The following is a 16,041-nucleotide window of genomic DNA, read 5'->3' on the forward strand; positions in this document are numbered from 1 at the left end:
TACATCATTTATATTAATCATTTAATTATTTAAAATATTTAAATATTGATAAATTATATATTAATTGGTATATTTTATCGAATGTCAATTTCAATTTGAAATTTTTTAATTTTTAGTTTTAATTTTAAATGTGAGATTAAAAAAAGTCTATTAATATTAAAGAAAATTTATGCTAATTAAAAAAATAAAAAAAATGATTAAATATAAAAGAAATATTTTTTTTACTCTTTTTATAAAACATTATTACTGATGTATGCAGATACATTGTCAAATAACAGTTATTTTAAGCTTGTACACAATGATAATGGCAACGATTTTTAGATAAAAAACAATTCTGTATTCTTATTTTCTTAATTTAATATCAAAAAATACCATACTAATTTAATACCAAATTTTTTTTAATCACATAATTAAAATTGAAAGATAAAACAATTTCAGTCTTAATATTTAATAAAATGTGAAAAGTCTTAAAAACAATTTTAACAAAATGATTTTTAATCTTTTTTCTATAATTATAAAAAATTTAGAAATTTGAAGAAATTTATTTTATAATTATTTTGTATTTTTATTAATCTCATTATTTTATAATCATTATCATATAATGAACGTATATGAATATATTTTTAATTCTTATTTTAAATAAAATTAATTTTTATTGTAAAAATTAGATATAATTAATTTTCATTCTTTTCATTTGAAAACTTGTTAAAAAATTAGTGAAATTTTTTTTAACTAAAATTTAAATCAATACGACATATTTTTAACATATATTTATATTTATTAATATAATTTCAATAATTGTTTCATTACTTATTTAATTTCATCATCTTATCATTTCTGATATACTGTTATAAAAACAATTTAAAAATATATTATTTATATACTTTCTTTAACAATGTCTTTGATATTTTAAATGTAACTAAGTACCATAAGAACCGTACATCTTTCTAATATATTCTTTTTTTTTAATGTCTTGATTTTATTTAATTTTAATATTATATTTTTTTTAAATAACGAAATAGAATTTATTTATTAATAAATAAATATAAGACAAATTAAATTTTAATAAAAAATTTTATTTTAATAAAAAATAATTCTCATGAAGAATATGTATTAAAAGAATTTTTATGTAGAAAAAATTAAAAAAAAAATTGAAAATTTTTATTTTAATATTATAATATATTTCTATTATTACATATTTACTACATATAATTTTAAATTTATTTTAAAGTTTAGTTTTCTCATTCTCTTTTTTCTTTATATCAGCAATAAAAATCGAATCATAAGATTTAAAAATTCTATCTAATTTATCCCAATTTTATTATTAATCTAATCAAAAAACTTATAAAAACATATAAATATTTTTTATAATTTTAATTATAATTTTAATTTTTAAAATTGATATATAAATTTTAAAATTTACACATATTATTAATTCATTATCATTCATTTTTAAATATATATTATTTAATATATTTAATATTTAATAAATAAATATATAAATATTTAAATAAATAAATAGATATATAAATTTAATATAAAAAATATATAGACAAAAATTGAATTGAATCGAAAGAATTACAAAAATTGAGATAAAAGTGATTATTTACAAAAAAGATGAATGAGATATAGCACTGATGAATTAAAATATGGAACATCATCTTCCACATCAGATGTGATAATCATATCTTTAAAAAAAATATGAAAATTGAAACGAAAATAAATTTATAATTTTAATAATTCACAAAAGTATATGTATTTTATAATAAATTTTCGTTGAAAAATATCTCTTTAATATCATTATATTGATCATAAATAGCTATTGAAATTTTAAAATTAATTATAAATATAAGTATATAGTTTAAAATACAATTTAATGCAAGTTTTCTTTAAATAATATTTACAAAATGTGTATAAATTTTAAATTAAATATTAATTAAATACATTAATGAAATACATTAAAATACATAAAATACATTAATTAAAATTAATGTATATAAATTAATAAATTATGTGAATAAATCCTGTCCTAAATAAAAAGTAACAAATATTAATATTAAGAATAATAATTTATAATAAAACCGATTATTATTATTGATTCAAAATCAGTAATTCTTATATTAAAAAATAAATTATACAGTAACATGTTTGAATTCTTAATTATGAATTACTTATTCAAGATGTTTATAAATATTATAATTTATAAATTATAATTTATAATTTATAAATATTTATTTAAAAGGAATATTTTTGGAATATTTATTTGTAAATAAATATTCTGACTAGTATAATATTAAAAAATATTTCTATTCTATAAAAAAATTATGTTTTGTTAATTTAAAAAATATAGAATATAATTCATTTTATAATTCAATTTAAATGTATATCAAATCTCAAATGTATATCAAATCTCAAATGTATATCAAATGTATATCAAATGTATATTAAATAATATTTAATGTAATAATAATGTAATATTTTATTTATAATATTAATAAAAAAATTTCAAAATATTGTAATAAAAAATTCGTAATAAAAACTCTAATAAAAAATTTGATGAAATTTGATGAAATAATTAATATGTATTAATTCATATAAAATTATATTTTATGTAATAAAATTTAAAAAAATGTAAAAAATTCAAAATGATACATATAAAAAAATTTGTTCTTGAAATATATTTCAAAAAATAAAATATATAAATTATAATATATAAAAAATATTTATATATAAAATCATATAGTTATATACGTTTACTTATTTACATGTTTTAATATTTTTCAATATATTTTAGAATATGAACAAAGCTACTTACGAAGCTATCCTTTTTTAGAATGAATGAAGATATTTAATATTTTTATGAGAAATTATTCATATTTCATTAAAAATCAAAATGATAATGTATACAAATTTTTATCTTATTAAAAAAATTATTTAAATAATAAATATTTCCCATTAATAATTTCTCATTCAAATCATACTGATTTTTTATATTAAAGTAACTCAATAAAATGCACATTATTTATTTTTCCAGAATTATTCATGAAAGCGGATTTACACCTGAGGACTTTAAGCAGTATAGGCCCGTAGTGTATAGCAACACGATACAATCTTTAGTCGCTATTCTCAGAGCGATGCCAAATTTGGATATCAACTTTTCGACCAATGAGCGAGAGGTAAGTTGAAAATAACACTTCTATTGAAAAACAAACTTCTATTGAAAATTTCTTTTAATAAATATTAATTTAATGGAATCTATAATATGATCATTCTAAAAAATCCTACTTTTTTTTTATTTCGTTATTAAAATAATCTTAATTTCTTAGATTTGTAATACTCGATGATTATATTTTTAATCTTAAAATATTGTCCATTCCATATCAAAATTACTTATATAAATACTTATTGCAATAAATTATATTGAAATTCATAATTAATTAATAAAAATTAACAAACAATTAATAAAAATAAATGATATGCAATAAGTATAATATTTAACAAAATTTATATCATAAATTTTTTTTTTGATAAATTAAATGATCTGAGAATGATTTGAATATTAAAAGATAAAAAAGAATTACGATATATATGATTAAAATATATAATATGATTTTGCTACATAAAAAATCCAATTATAATATAAAAATGTCCTAATAAAATGAAAAATTTTTATTTCTGATTAAACTTCATATTATTCGATATATACATAAAAATATATAAGAATTTATATATAAGATGATATGTAAGAAAATAAAAATTTTCATAATACAAATAATATAATATATTCCATTCTCTATATATTATTTAGTTATTATTAGATTATGAATATTTATGTACAAATTTATATTTTTATGAATAAAAGAAATGAAACCTAACTGAAAATTTATATTATTTTTTAAATATTATAATAAGTATTTTATTTAGATCTTTTTGAATTTTATTTTATTTATTTTTATGTTTAATTTTTATATTTTTTATTTATATGTATTCAATATATTATTTATGTTCGTATTTTTATTATTTTTATTATTAAAAAATTCAGCAATTTCATTTATTCATAATTAAATATTATTTAATATTCTACATATAAAAAAATAATTTGTTTATATAATTTTAAGAAATATAAATTTAAGAAAAAATCTACAATATTTGAAATAGATAAAATTTCAATACATAAAATTTCATTGAAAATTAATTGAAAATTTTCATAATGGATGCAAATAAGTAATAAGGAGCCTGTCGATCGGAGGAAAGTCAAAAATTATCAATCATTTAAACGTAAGTTTTTGAACCATTTTCTTCGATATATTTATTTATCGTGCAGTATCGCGTTATTCTAGAGTCAATAAACGAGCTCATGTCTTGAAAACGAGTATGCTAAATTGCTTTGAGTATCAATCGATCCAGCTTCTCGAATCTAATATTTCTTAATCTTTTTTTTTCTTATTCTGCTCTTTTTGTATGTTATATTGACGGAGCAGAAAAAATTATAACGATTTTTAATTATTTATTTTTATTAGCATCATAAATAAATTTAAAAATTAATTGTAAATGAATATCGAAAATGAATGATAAACATAGACTATAAAAATATAGCTTCATATGATGCTCAATGAGTATATTCATAAAATAATAAAACAATTATTATTTTTTGCTCTAAGATTATGCTTTCTTAAATAAAAATATATAGTCACATATAAACTTTTTATCTGTTTTATTATTTATCCATTTATTATTTATCAGAGTAACAATATCCAATGAGTTCTGTTAAAATTCCAATTTTATTTGTATTTTGAAAATGTTTTAGAATTTCAATATATCTTAGATATATGTCAGATCAAATAGTTTGATTGGTATAATTATATCTACAGTTTCTTGAAATGGAAAATTATTGATATCAATTAAAACTTATCAAATCTTTTCATTTATCTTATTGTGCTTAATTTACTAAAAATATTATAGTTGATAGACAATCTTACATTTTAAATTTTTTCAAATCTTATTTTATGTAATTATATTATTTTGATAGAGTATCAAAACTCATTTTCATTTCCTTTAATATTAAAAATTTTACTCCAAGCTCTTTAATAGATTTCTTTGGATTTAATTATAATGAACAATTTAATTTTTAATTTGGTAAATTAATTATAATGATCTAGTCACCATAAATTATTAGTATTAAATATTTTTTAATTTTCTGATACTTGAAAATATATAAATCAGTCTTATATAATATAAAATTTATAAAATATTTGAATTAATTTATTCAATTTATTTTATAGACAGTTGATTTAGTCTATAAAGCTTGTGTTTTATAAGCATATCATTTTATTAAAAATTTTTTCATCGTTTTTTTTTTTAATAATTAAGTTAAATAATTAAAGTTTATATTGTATAAACTTCTTTATCTAATTATCTAATATTGTATCTAAATTCTATTATCTAAAATCTAATATTGTATAAACTTCTTTATCAATTTAGAAACAGTGTCTTTAGATTAACATGAAAAATATTATATTTGACTTATAGAAGAAATCTCATACTTGAGTAGTAAATAACAAAGAAATATTGTATTTTATAGTAGTTATATAGTATATTTTTTAGTAGTTTGTTACATAAAAACAATTTGTTGCTATTATTATTTCTTATCTTATAATATTGAATTATCTTATTTTTTTATCTCATTTTGAATATTCATTTTAAATCAATTGGACTTTACTTGATAAATTGATAAATTTATTTCTGTTTTCATTGTATTTATTCATTTTTCTCTGATTAAATAGCTTCTTATCAAATTTTTCATATTCATCATTACTATATATGCATAAAATTATAAATTTATTAAATTTTTGTACTAATTAATTTATATTTTACATTATTCTTATTTCTTTTCATTTTATATTTTCATTTTCTTCTATATTCATTTGTTGTATTCTATTCTGATTTCTTTCATTTCTTTTTTCTATTTATCCATAATTTTATTTATTCATTCTTCATTTAACATAAACATATAATTAATTTCATTTTTATTGTTTTCAAATTAAAATAAATATTTTTAGAGAAATAACATTTTTATTATAAATAATTTCACAATTAATTTTATGATATTAGATTTATTAATCTATTTTTTTTATTTTTAGTGTATTCAATAAACATTAACTTTTTCAATTTCTTATCTCAATCTTTATTTTATTATATGTCCTATAGTTATATAACCAAATACTTTCAAATGACTTAAATCTGATTTTAGAAAGAGAATCTTCTTCTAAAGTCAAATTTTGTAATGTTAGTAAAAAATTTACTTAAAATATGAACTTATGGAAATAGCTTCTGTCTAAAATTTTCGTAAAAATTCTGGCAAAATTTAATCACAAGTATATCTCAACAGTGTATTTCTGATTTTTTCTATAATAAATCTATTTTTTTTTCATTATTCTGTAGCATATAAACTAGCTATAAATATAAAATATAAATAAAAAAATGTAAACTATATATAAGATATAAACTATATAAAGATTTATTCATTTAGAAAATTTTAGAAATTTTTCAGAATTTAAAAAATTTTTTTATTATCAAATCTAATAATTTTTAATTTTCTATTCTGTTTATTTTTTATCATATTTTTATACATCTTGAACCAATTTTTAATTTCAGATTTTTTTTCAAAAAATAATAAATGTACATGAATGTAAAATAATATCTTTTTTGATTGAGTATATTTCTATTGGTTCATACAAATTTAAATGCACATTGATTTTTTTATTTTTCTTTTTAATTCTTATATCAAATATTATTGTCCTTCAAATTAACTTTGTTGCTTAAAACTTATACTTATATACTTTTTCCGATTATACATTCAGTTGATACATTTTATCAATTTTCATTGTATCAATTAAATTAAATAATTAACTTTATTAAAACTTAAATTAAATTTTAAATAAATCAAGTTGTTTAATGAAATAATATTTTACCTTTACTTTTAATTTTATTTTCAATTTTGATACAAATAGAAATCTTTTAATAAGTTTATGTATTTAAGATACGTTGGTTTCTTAAATTTTCAATTGTTAAATTCTTTTTTTTCTTTTAGTTTGTTTATCAATGACAAATTTTTTTACTGAAATTGACTTATGACTTCTTTTATCACAAGAATCAATTTAATACATTCTGCTTATAATTATTCGTGGCATTTAAAAGTTATATTTTACAAACGACTTATTTTTATTTATTACAAATTAAAAAAATTTTCGACATAAAATAATTAAGAAAAGATTATTTGTTAACACTAGATTTACGGACATTGACTATATATCTTTTTTTTTTATTGAAATTCGTCTTTTTGATGGATATATTAAAATGCAATTTTTTGTAAATTATTTAAAATCTATTTTATTTACTGATGTCTTCAATACATTTTTTATATATACTCTATCTTGGATGTATATTTTTCGCATATATACTTAGATTTAATGCAAATATAATTAGACCCTAGACACTGAATTGAAGCTTATATTTTATTCGTCGTGATGATCACTGCAATTCTTTAGCTAATTGAAAAACAAAATTCTTTCGAATTTTGTTTACTCTAGTGGTGTCTTTGTATAATAATCCAGGCATTGATAGCTGTCAAATTTAAAAACAATTATTATATAACATTATAAAATATATGATAGAATCATCTACGGTATTGTATTTTCACAGTATTTTCTTCATTATCAACATCTTTTATTTCATTTTTGCTTTCAATATTTGAAATAATACGCATTCTTTTTCTTTTACGGTATATTGTGATAATTTTCATTTCCACTGTCATCAAAATCTTCAATTTCGTTTATATTGTCAAATTTTATCTCGCTTTCGCATAATTCATTTATATTAGAATCCGATCCAGATTAATTTTCATTTATACTGATTATTCTTTTTATTCTTTTTATTATTCTTTTTATTATTTTTTTATCAATTTTATATTTTTTGAAGATTTGTCCATAATAATATAAATTATATAATAATTATATATTATATAATAATATAAATTATATAATAATTATATATTATATAATAATATAAATTATATTCATAATAATATAATATTTTTTTGCATAGGTTTTGAAAATATATTGAAAAATTGAAATCTTCATTTACGAAAATAAATTTTTGCTAAACTTCCAAATAAAATTTATTTTTTTTTTTACAAAACGCACTATTGAAATTATTTCTCACGTAAATCTATTTGTTTTATAAAATAATAAGATAGATTCATTTACAAAAATCACTTCTTTTCTTTGCAAAATTCACCATTGAAGGAATTATTTGTTATCATATCACAATTATAAATAACTTGTTTATGATATTTATTATACTTGATTATTATACTTGATATTTATTGCTAAACAATCATCATTTGCTTGGTGTTGTTTTTTCTTATTCATTATTATTTCATTTTTGTTATTTTGCAATAATTGATTTATATAAATTAACCCGTCAAATTGACAGATTTTCATAAAAATAAATATACAACATCTGGAAATAATAAAATATAAATATTCCAGAGAAAACGAATAGATATATATATTTGCTTTTTAATGATATATATTATATTATTAAAAACCAATATATAATGTTTAAAGAATAATATTTGCATATTCAGAATTTTGAAGTATAAAATCAAAAACTTATCAAATTGACGGGTTCCGTAAATCTAGTGTTAAAGACAGGCTTGTGAAGCGGTCAGATAAGCTGGCCTTTATTTTTAACAGTTCGAATACTATTAATGGCCTGATAATAATTTATGAGCAGGCACGATTTTCCTAACGTTTTCTAGATCTTTAATTTAAACTAAAGTATCACAGTAATGGCCAGCTATATTTGCATGCCAGAAATCACTTGGGAAGATCCTGACCTCCACGAAATTGCGATGCGATCCCGCGAAAGCTCATCCTTCGAGACTGCCCTTCAGCGTGACCATTGGTCCTTTTAACCATCTCTCTGTATGCATTTTTCCAGAAAAGGATTGGAGGAAAAACGAAAGCTCGCGATAGTCTTGCAATAGAGTTGATATAGAAATAAAAACTAGCACAAATAGAATTTGATAACAATGCAGTGTATATCAAAATACAGTTAAAATCATTATAATTAGTCGCAAAGAATCAAAGAACCACCATTCGTTCAGAATTCATAATAATAAACGAATATATAGTCCTATGGTAATAGGATCCTTCGAGGAGTAACCGCAATAATCGAGGTCATCTAACTATCAACTTCAGCGTTGTCGATCTAATCTCTTATCTAATTCCGGTAAGCAAATTCTTGTCCTTACGTTAGCAAAGATGAAAGCTCAATTAAAGTCATTAATCAATGAACGTCATTAGATCAAGACCTTATTGGTGAGGTTTAAAAAATTCTTGGAAGACTCCAAACAGTCAGTTATGCTTACAGAAACAGAAGAAAACAGAAATTGAATAAGTCGTATAGTTCTTTATACAACAAATATATAAATATTCAAAAAATCATAAAAGAAATTGTTGAAGGAACCGAATTAAAATCATTATATGCAGCTCATCTTATCAAGTTTGAAAATGCGTATTTCAATATAACATCCACATAATAGAAGATTTTATAGAAGACGCGCAAAAAAGAAAAAAGAATGTCTCTTCATTAAGATCGAGCATTGCTCTCTCCTATACTTGGCAATTTTGTCCTAAATAAATTTGCCAATCTTTGACAATTTCTCTAAGGATTAATTTCAGAGATACATTTGTTTCATTAGTTCAGAATAATGAATCTTTATCGAACTTGCAAAGATTTAATTATTTGCGGGCATTATTAAAGGATAAAGCTTCTCGCGCGATCCAGTCCTTACATCCGAAGCAAATTACATGGTGGTTTGAAAGAGTTTACAAACCCGATACGCGAATCTTCCTGTTTACTATTCGGATGCATTTCTAGATCTGCCACCAATCAAAATCAGATCTTCCAATGCTTTAAGAGAATTTATTGAAAAAATTATCTTCTGAAGAAATTAGATGAATATCATGATTTGTGGAATGTCATGATTTTAGTAATTCTTGCAAGAAAATTAGATTCAATAATGTTAGATGAATGGCGAGAGCGAATATTGGTTTTAAAGTGCAATCCTATATTTAAAGATTTTTACAAATTCTACGAACGAGACTAGGAAAATACAAACGAACGAAATTAAACATTTCAGATATCAGAAGTTTAGTTAATTCAGTATCAGGAGAAACAGATAAAATTACTATAGATTTACAAATCTCTCATTAGCGAAAAAAAATTTAGAAATACTGCCATAATCGTGCATTAGCTGATCCTCAATTCAATCAGTTCAGGAAAATAGATATACTTATCGAGATAAGTACATTTTAGGCATTGTTATGTATAGGCCAACACCGGATAGGTTCTTGCCTGTTGTGACAAAAGACTCGATTGAATGCTCGACGGCACTTTCACTTGGCGTAACCAACAGAATCCGACACGCGTTAGATATTATTTAAAAGTATAGAATACTGAATATAGAAATACTGATTTAGATAGATAGCTTGTAAAATTTTGGGAGGAGATATCTACGAAATTTGTGTAAAGAGAAAATTATTGTATGAAACCCACTTCTCAGAAAATACGCAACGAGCGTTACATAGTTAATATACCATTTCGAAACACCATATTTCAATTAGGTGATTCACGCAATAGATGGAAAAATAATTATATTTGCTTAAGAGAAAATTAGCCAGACAAGCCATTATCAAAATCTAATCTAACTTACTTTCATTATACGTATTTTTAGATGAGTATGAAATTATAAAAGGTAGGTAACAGATTGCGAAATGCATTTATACACTTTCGGAAAAGACATTTTATAATATTATCTGTAATATTATCCTCCGTTTATAGAAGTCATAATAAGAAATGAACATATTAGATTATTACATACGGGATCCCAACAATAGCGTTATGTCGACAGCGATATTAATTCATAGCCTGCAAGTAAGAAAAATCGTGCGAAAATCCATAAGATGTTTTAAGACAAAGCCAGGATCCTTAGAATATATATAATAGGTCAGTTATGAGTAATGCCGATCCGGCTGTTTTCTATTTGCAGTCTTGACGCGAGTCCATTTCCAACATGTGAAAGAACTCGTAAGATTATTACGATTACTTGTGAAATTTTATTTATACATTTTCATATGTTTTGTCACGAGGGCATCTAAAATTAACCACATCTCTACTGAGACTTTTTTGAATTGCTTGCGTAGATTCATAGCTGCAGAACAAAATTTTTAGACAACAGAACAAATTTCATAGACGTGCGAAATGAGTTTTATGAATTAGATGTATTCTTGAAGAGTAATATGAGAAATATATGAAGAAATATAAGACAAAAGTGTCAAATACAAAAATATATAGAATGGCGCCTGAATCCTCCGCACGCGCCACATTTCGGTGGGTTATGGAAGAATGGTCACCAAACATCAAACATTTGTGGCCGGTCATTGGTGAACAGAAATTAGTATTCGAAGAGCTATAGATTCTGCTAACGCAAATAACATTCTGTCTGAACTCTCAACTATCTTTTATCATCCGATTTAGACTACTATTGAATTTCAAGTCATTTCCTGATCGGCGATGTTGGCCACAATACCGGAAAATAATTTGAGAGAGGTTAACATAAATCGCCTTGTCTATATTAGCAAATGTTCCAGCATTTTTGACAACGCTAGAGCAAAGAGTATTTAGAACAGAGAAACAAAGAGTATTTACAGCAGAGAAACAAATCGATAAGCATTTTGCGAGAGAGCCACTTAGTAATAATACAAGAGAAAAATCTTTTCCCGTTATAATGACGCATGGGTAGAATAATGCAACTTTACTTTGGGATAGACGATATTCTACACGTGGCCTAAAAACTGTAGCGATATCATCAAACGACCAACGATGAAGCTGTGCATTCTTCCTATACATAACGACAACGAATCATCCTCGGATCCAAGCAATAATCAAGGAGAAGTGGATTAAGATACTTTGCTCCATCTAGATGACGTGGGCGTTATTTTGCAGAATTAACGTATTAGCATTATTAAAATGTATCACACAGTTGAAATTGCTAACAATTTCAAGATGGGTGGCATGTTAAGCGGTCGGATAACCTGGCTTTTATTTTCAACAGTTCGAGTACCATTAATAGTCTGACAATAATTTATGAGCAGGCATGGTTTTCCTAACGTTTTTCAGATTTCTAATTTAAACAAAAATGTCACAGCAACGGCCAATTCACAAGCCACATTTGCATATCATGGATTATCGTGAAACGAATATCAGAAAACGAAATCAGAAAACGCGAAGATCCTGACCTTTACACACTGCGACGCGACCTCGCGAGACCTCATCCTTTGAGGCCGCTCTTCAATGCGACCATTGATCTCTCCAACTTTCTCTCTGTATGCTGGAAAAGATTGAAGGAAAAACCAAGGCTTGCAATAGTCTTGCAATAAAATTGATATAGAAATAGAAACTAGGACTAGGGATGATAGAATTCGATGACAACACAGTGTATATCAAAATACAATTAGAATCATTACAGTTAGCCGCAAAGAGTCAAAGTACCATTATTCGTTCATTCGAGAGTTCATAATATAAACGAATATATAGTCTTACAATAGTGGGTGGTTCTTCGAGCAGTAACATCAATTTAGGCACTCCATTTGCGCAATATTCAAAGTCATTCATCATTTTCTTTAGCATTATGTATTCTTCAATAATTTTATCTTAATATTTGTGCTTAAATCCATTTATGTCTAAAACGGAAAATTAATGATGGAAAAATTATAATGATTTTTGATTATTTATTTTTATTAGCATCATAGATAAATTTAAAGATTAATATATTAATGTTATAATATTAATAATATTAATTTTTATTAATATTATTAAACTAAATATATTAAATTATTAATATTAAATATTAAATATAATTCTTTTCTAACCTTTTACATTATTAGAAAATTTAAATTCTAAATTTGAATTCATTTTTTAATATATATTAACAAATTATATTAATTCAAATTTGTGAAATTTTTAATGTTTCTGATTATATGTACAATCAATCAAAATTGACAAAAATTAAAATGATGATAAAATAAAAATGATTTTAATGAAATTTGATAAGTATATAAATTTTAATAAGTTATATAGAATTTCTAATCATCAGAAAGAAAGTCATCGAGAAAATAGAAACTAAAAATTTTTTATGAAATAAATTTTGGCTAATTTTGGTTTCGATGAATGAATTATAGTTACAAGATTATTATTATTATACACATATATTGTATTACATATACAAAGATAAATAAAAAATATATTATTTATATATACATAATAATAAAGTTATTTCTTTAAATTTTTATTTTCAAGAAAATTTAAATTATAGAATGAATACTAAAAAAAAATAATAAAAATAAATATTTATTCTTAATTTTATTCTTATTCTTAAATTTAATTTTGATAAAGAAAAGTTTTAAATGACAAAATTTCTTTCTATTTTTTATCTTTTTTTCATATATAGAATATTTTTTATTGATTATTTATTTATATTTAGTAGAGAAAATTATCAGGAAAGAGAGAATTAACACGAGCCAAATTTATCTGTATTTAAAAAATTTTCATACTTGATTTTTTGAAGTAATTATGAAATTACAAATAAAAAATTTTGTTCCATACTTTTTATTTATTTTTATGTGACATTTATGAAAAATTATTTATTTTCTAGATTATTATATAAACTAAATATTTTAAATATAAAACAATTTTTTTTAGCAAAATATTATTATGAAAAAAGAAAAACAATTTTTTAAATTTTTTGTGTGTTTTCTTTTCATTTTTTAAAAATATACTTTTATATAAGATAATATAAGATAAAAAAATTTTATTTTACAATATTCAATATCAATGTTCAGTGTATTATCATTTTATTATAAAAAATATTGTTAAATGAAATTTCATTTTTTCAAAGAGATTTTGTACCAAAAAAATTATTTCATGTATTTCATGTATATTTATTACGCACATTATATATATATAAATTTTCATTAAAAAATTTTTCTGAATGAATTTTTTTATTCCTAATGAATTTTTAAATATATTTTTCAATTTAATTTTTTAGTTTCTTTGAAAATAAATCTTGACAAAAAATTTATTTAATATATTCTTTATTTATTTTTTCTCGTAAAATAATTCTATTTATTAACTAATCTATTTATTAACTCATAGAAATTATTTAAACTTTTTAACAGAAATTAACTAAATTTACATCTTTATGTTTTCTAATTTGATTTTTTCGAAAACCATGTTTTAATTAAAATTTTTTTAATTAAACAATTTAATTAAAAAATTTTTAATTAAAAAAAATTTTTGAGACATTTTTGATTTATTTTTTCAATATCATTTTGTAATTCTCAATAGTTCGAAGATACTTGTCTATTTTATTATTCTACTTTATTCTAGATTCTAATCTATTTATTCCTTTTTAAATATTTATAAAAAATTCAAATTTTTAAGATTAAATTTATTATGTTAATTATATTATATTTATTATTAAATTATACGTTGTTATTTTTAATATCGAATATTAGCATCATATATATAATATATAACAAATATATATGAATATATTTAACAAACATCATAATTTGTTAATTAAAAAATTTATCAATTTTTGACATAATTCTTAATTGCATCTTTCTCTATAAAAAAAATATACATTTTGATTATAATAATTAATTTTAAAAAGAAAAAAATTCTAATATAGAAAATAAAAAATTTCTAAAATTCTAGTGTGTCGGATATAAAATTATAGAATATTCACAGGATATTTATCTAATTTACTTTAAATCTCATGATAATAAATCAAATTTGATTTTATAATAAAAAAATTATTAATTTCCTAAATATAATAAAAATCAATATTTTGTATTTATTTATCTTCTAAATCTAATGTGATTGACAATTTTTACAACTAGATTCAAATTTGGTACATAAAAATACAAGAATCCAAAGAATAAGAAAGTTTTTTATTCTGGAATAAAAAAATCTTTCATCTATTTTTTTGTATTTTATTATTTTATTCAATTTATTTTCTACAAAAATAATTTAAATTTATACAAAAAAAATGTTAATTACAGTTAATCTTCTATGTTAATCTTCAAACAAAAAGATGTATAATTACAATTATAATACAATTTAGATTACATTTGTTTGAAAAAAATAATAAAAATCAGAATGTTATTTATTCTATGTGACTATAAAAATATAGTTCGATGCATATCTTTCAGATAATTAAATCGATTTGATATTTTTATTATTGCTCACAAGTGTTATATAATAGAGTTTCTATTATGTTGTGTTGATGCATGCTGTGATATCCTATGCCATTAAATTAAATTATAATATATATGAAAACGGAAATTTCTAAATAAGAAAATCTAATATGAAATCAAGTATTCCATATTCTATCGAAATTCATTTAATTTTTTAATTATATAATCCATTAATTTTTATGTATGAATCTATATATGCATAAATAATATTTTTCTATAAAAAAAATATGCCATTATAAATGGCGTAGCAGTGAAGGATATACATGTATAAACTATAATAAAGATTATCGAAAAAACGCTATATTCATTTCTCATATATTTAATGATAAAATCTATAACTATAACTGTAACTATTTTGATAATAAATTTTTAACCAATATAAATATTTACAATTTACAAATTCCCATTAAATCTGTTTATTACAGGAAAAAATAAACTTCAAAAATCATAATTTAGCTAAAATAAAAAACTACGAAATTTTCTTCAAAAATTATAGCATCATCTATGCAAGTGGAAGAATCATCTTCATTAAAGATAATATTTACATTTAAGAAATAATAATGGCATTCAATTTTGAATATATTATTACTAAAATAATATATTCTACAAAATTATATATGAAATATATAGAATCTTAAATGTAATATTAATGTAA

The 16,041-nt window shown here is 20.6% G+C and overlaps 1 protein-coding gene across 2 annotated transcripts in view; it reads left to right on the forward strand.

Annotated features, from left to right (window-relative positions):
* Positions 1–16,041, forward strand: part of LOC108001957 (guanine nucleotide-binding protein G(o) subunit alpha) — a 111,527-nt gene that overhangs the window by 49,448 nt on the left and 46,038 nt on the right. For both annotated transcript variants that reach the window (XM_062079777.1, XM_062079776.1), the window contains one exon: positions 3,035–3,176. In XM_062079777.1, the coding sequence (XP_061935761.1) occupies positions 3,035–3,176 (142 nt within the window). The remainder of the gene's footprint in view (positions 1–3,034; positions 3,177–16,041) is intronic.

This window comes from Apis cerana, linkage group LG9, assembly GCF_029169275.1.
Source record: "Apis cerana isolate GH-2021 linkage group LG9, AcerK_1.0, whole genome shotgun sequence".
NCBI lineage: Eukaryota > Metazoa > Arthropoda > Insecta > Hymenoptera > Apidae > Apis > Apis cerana.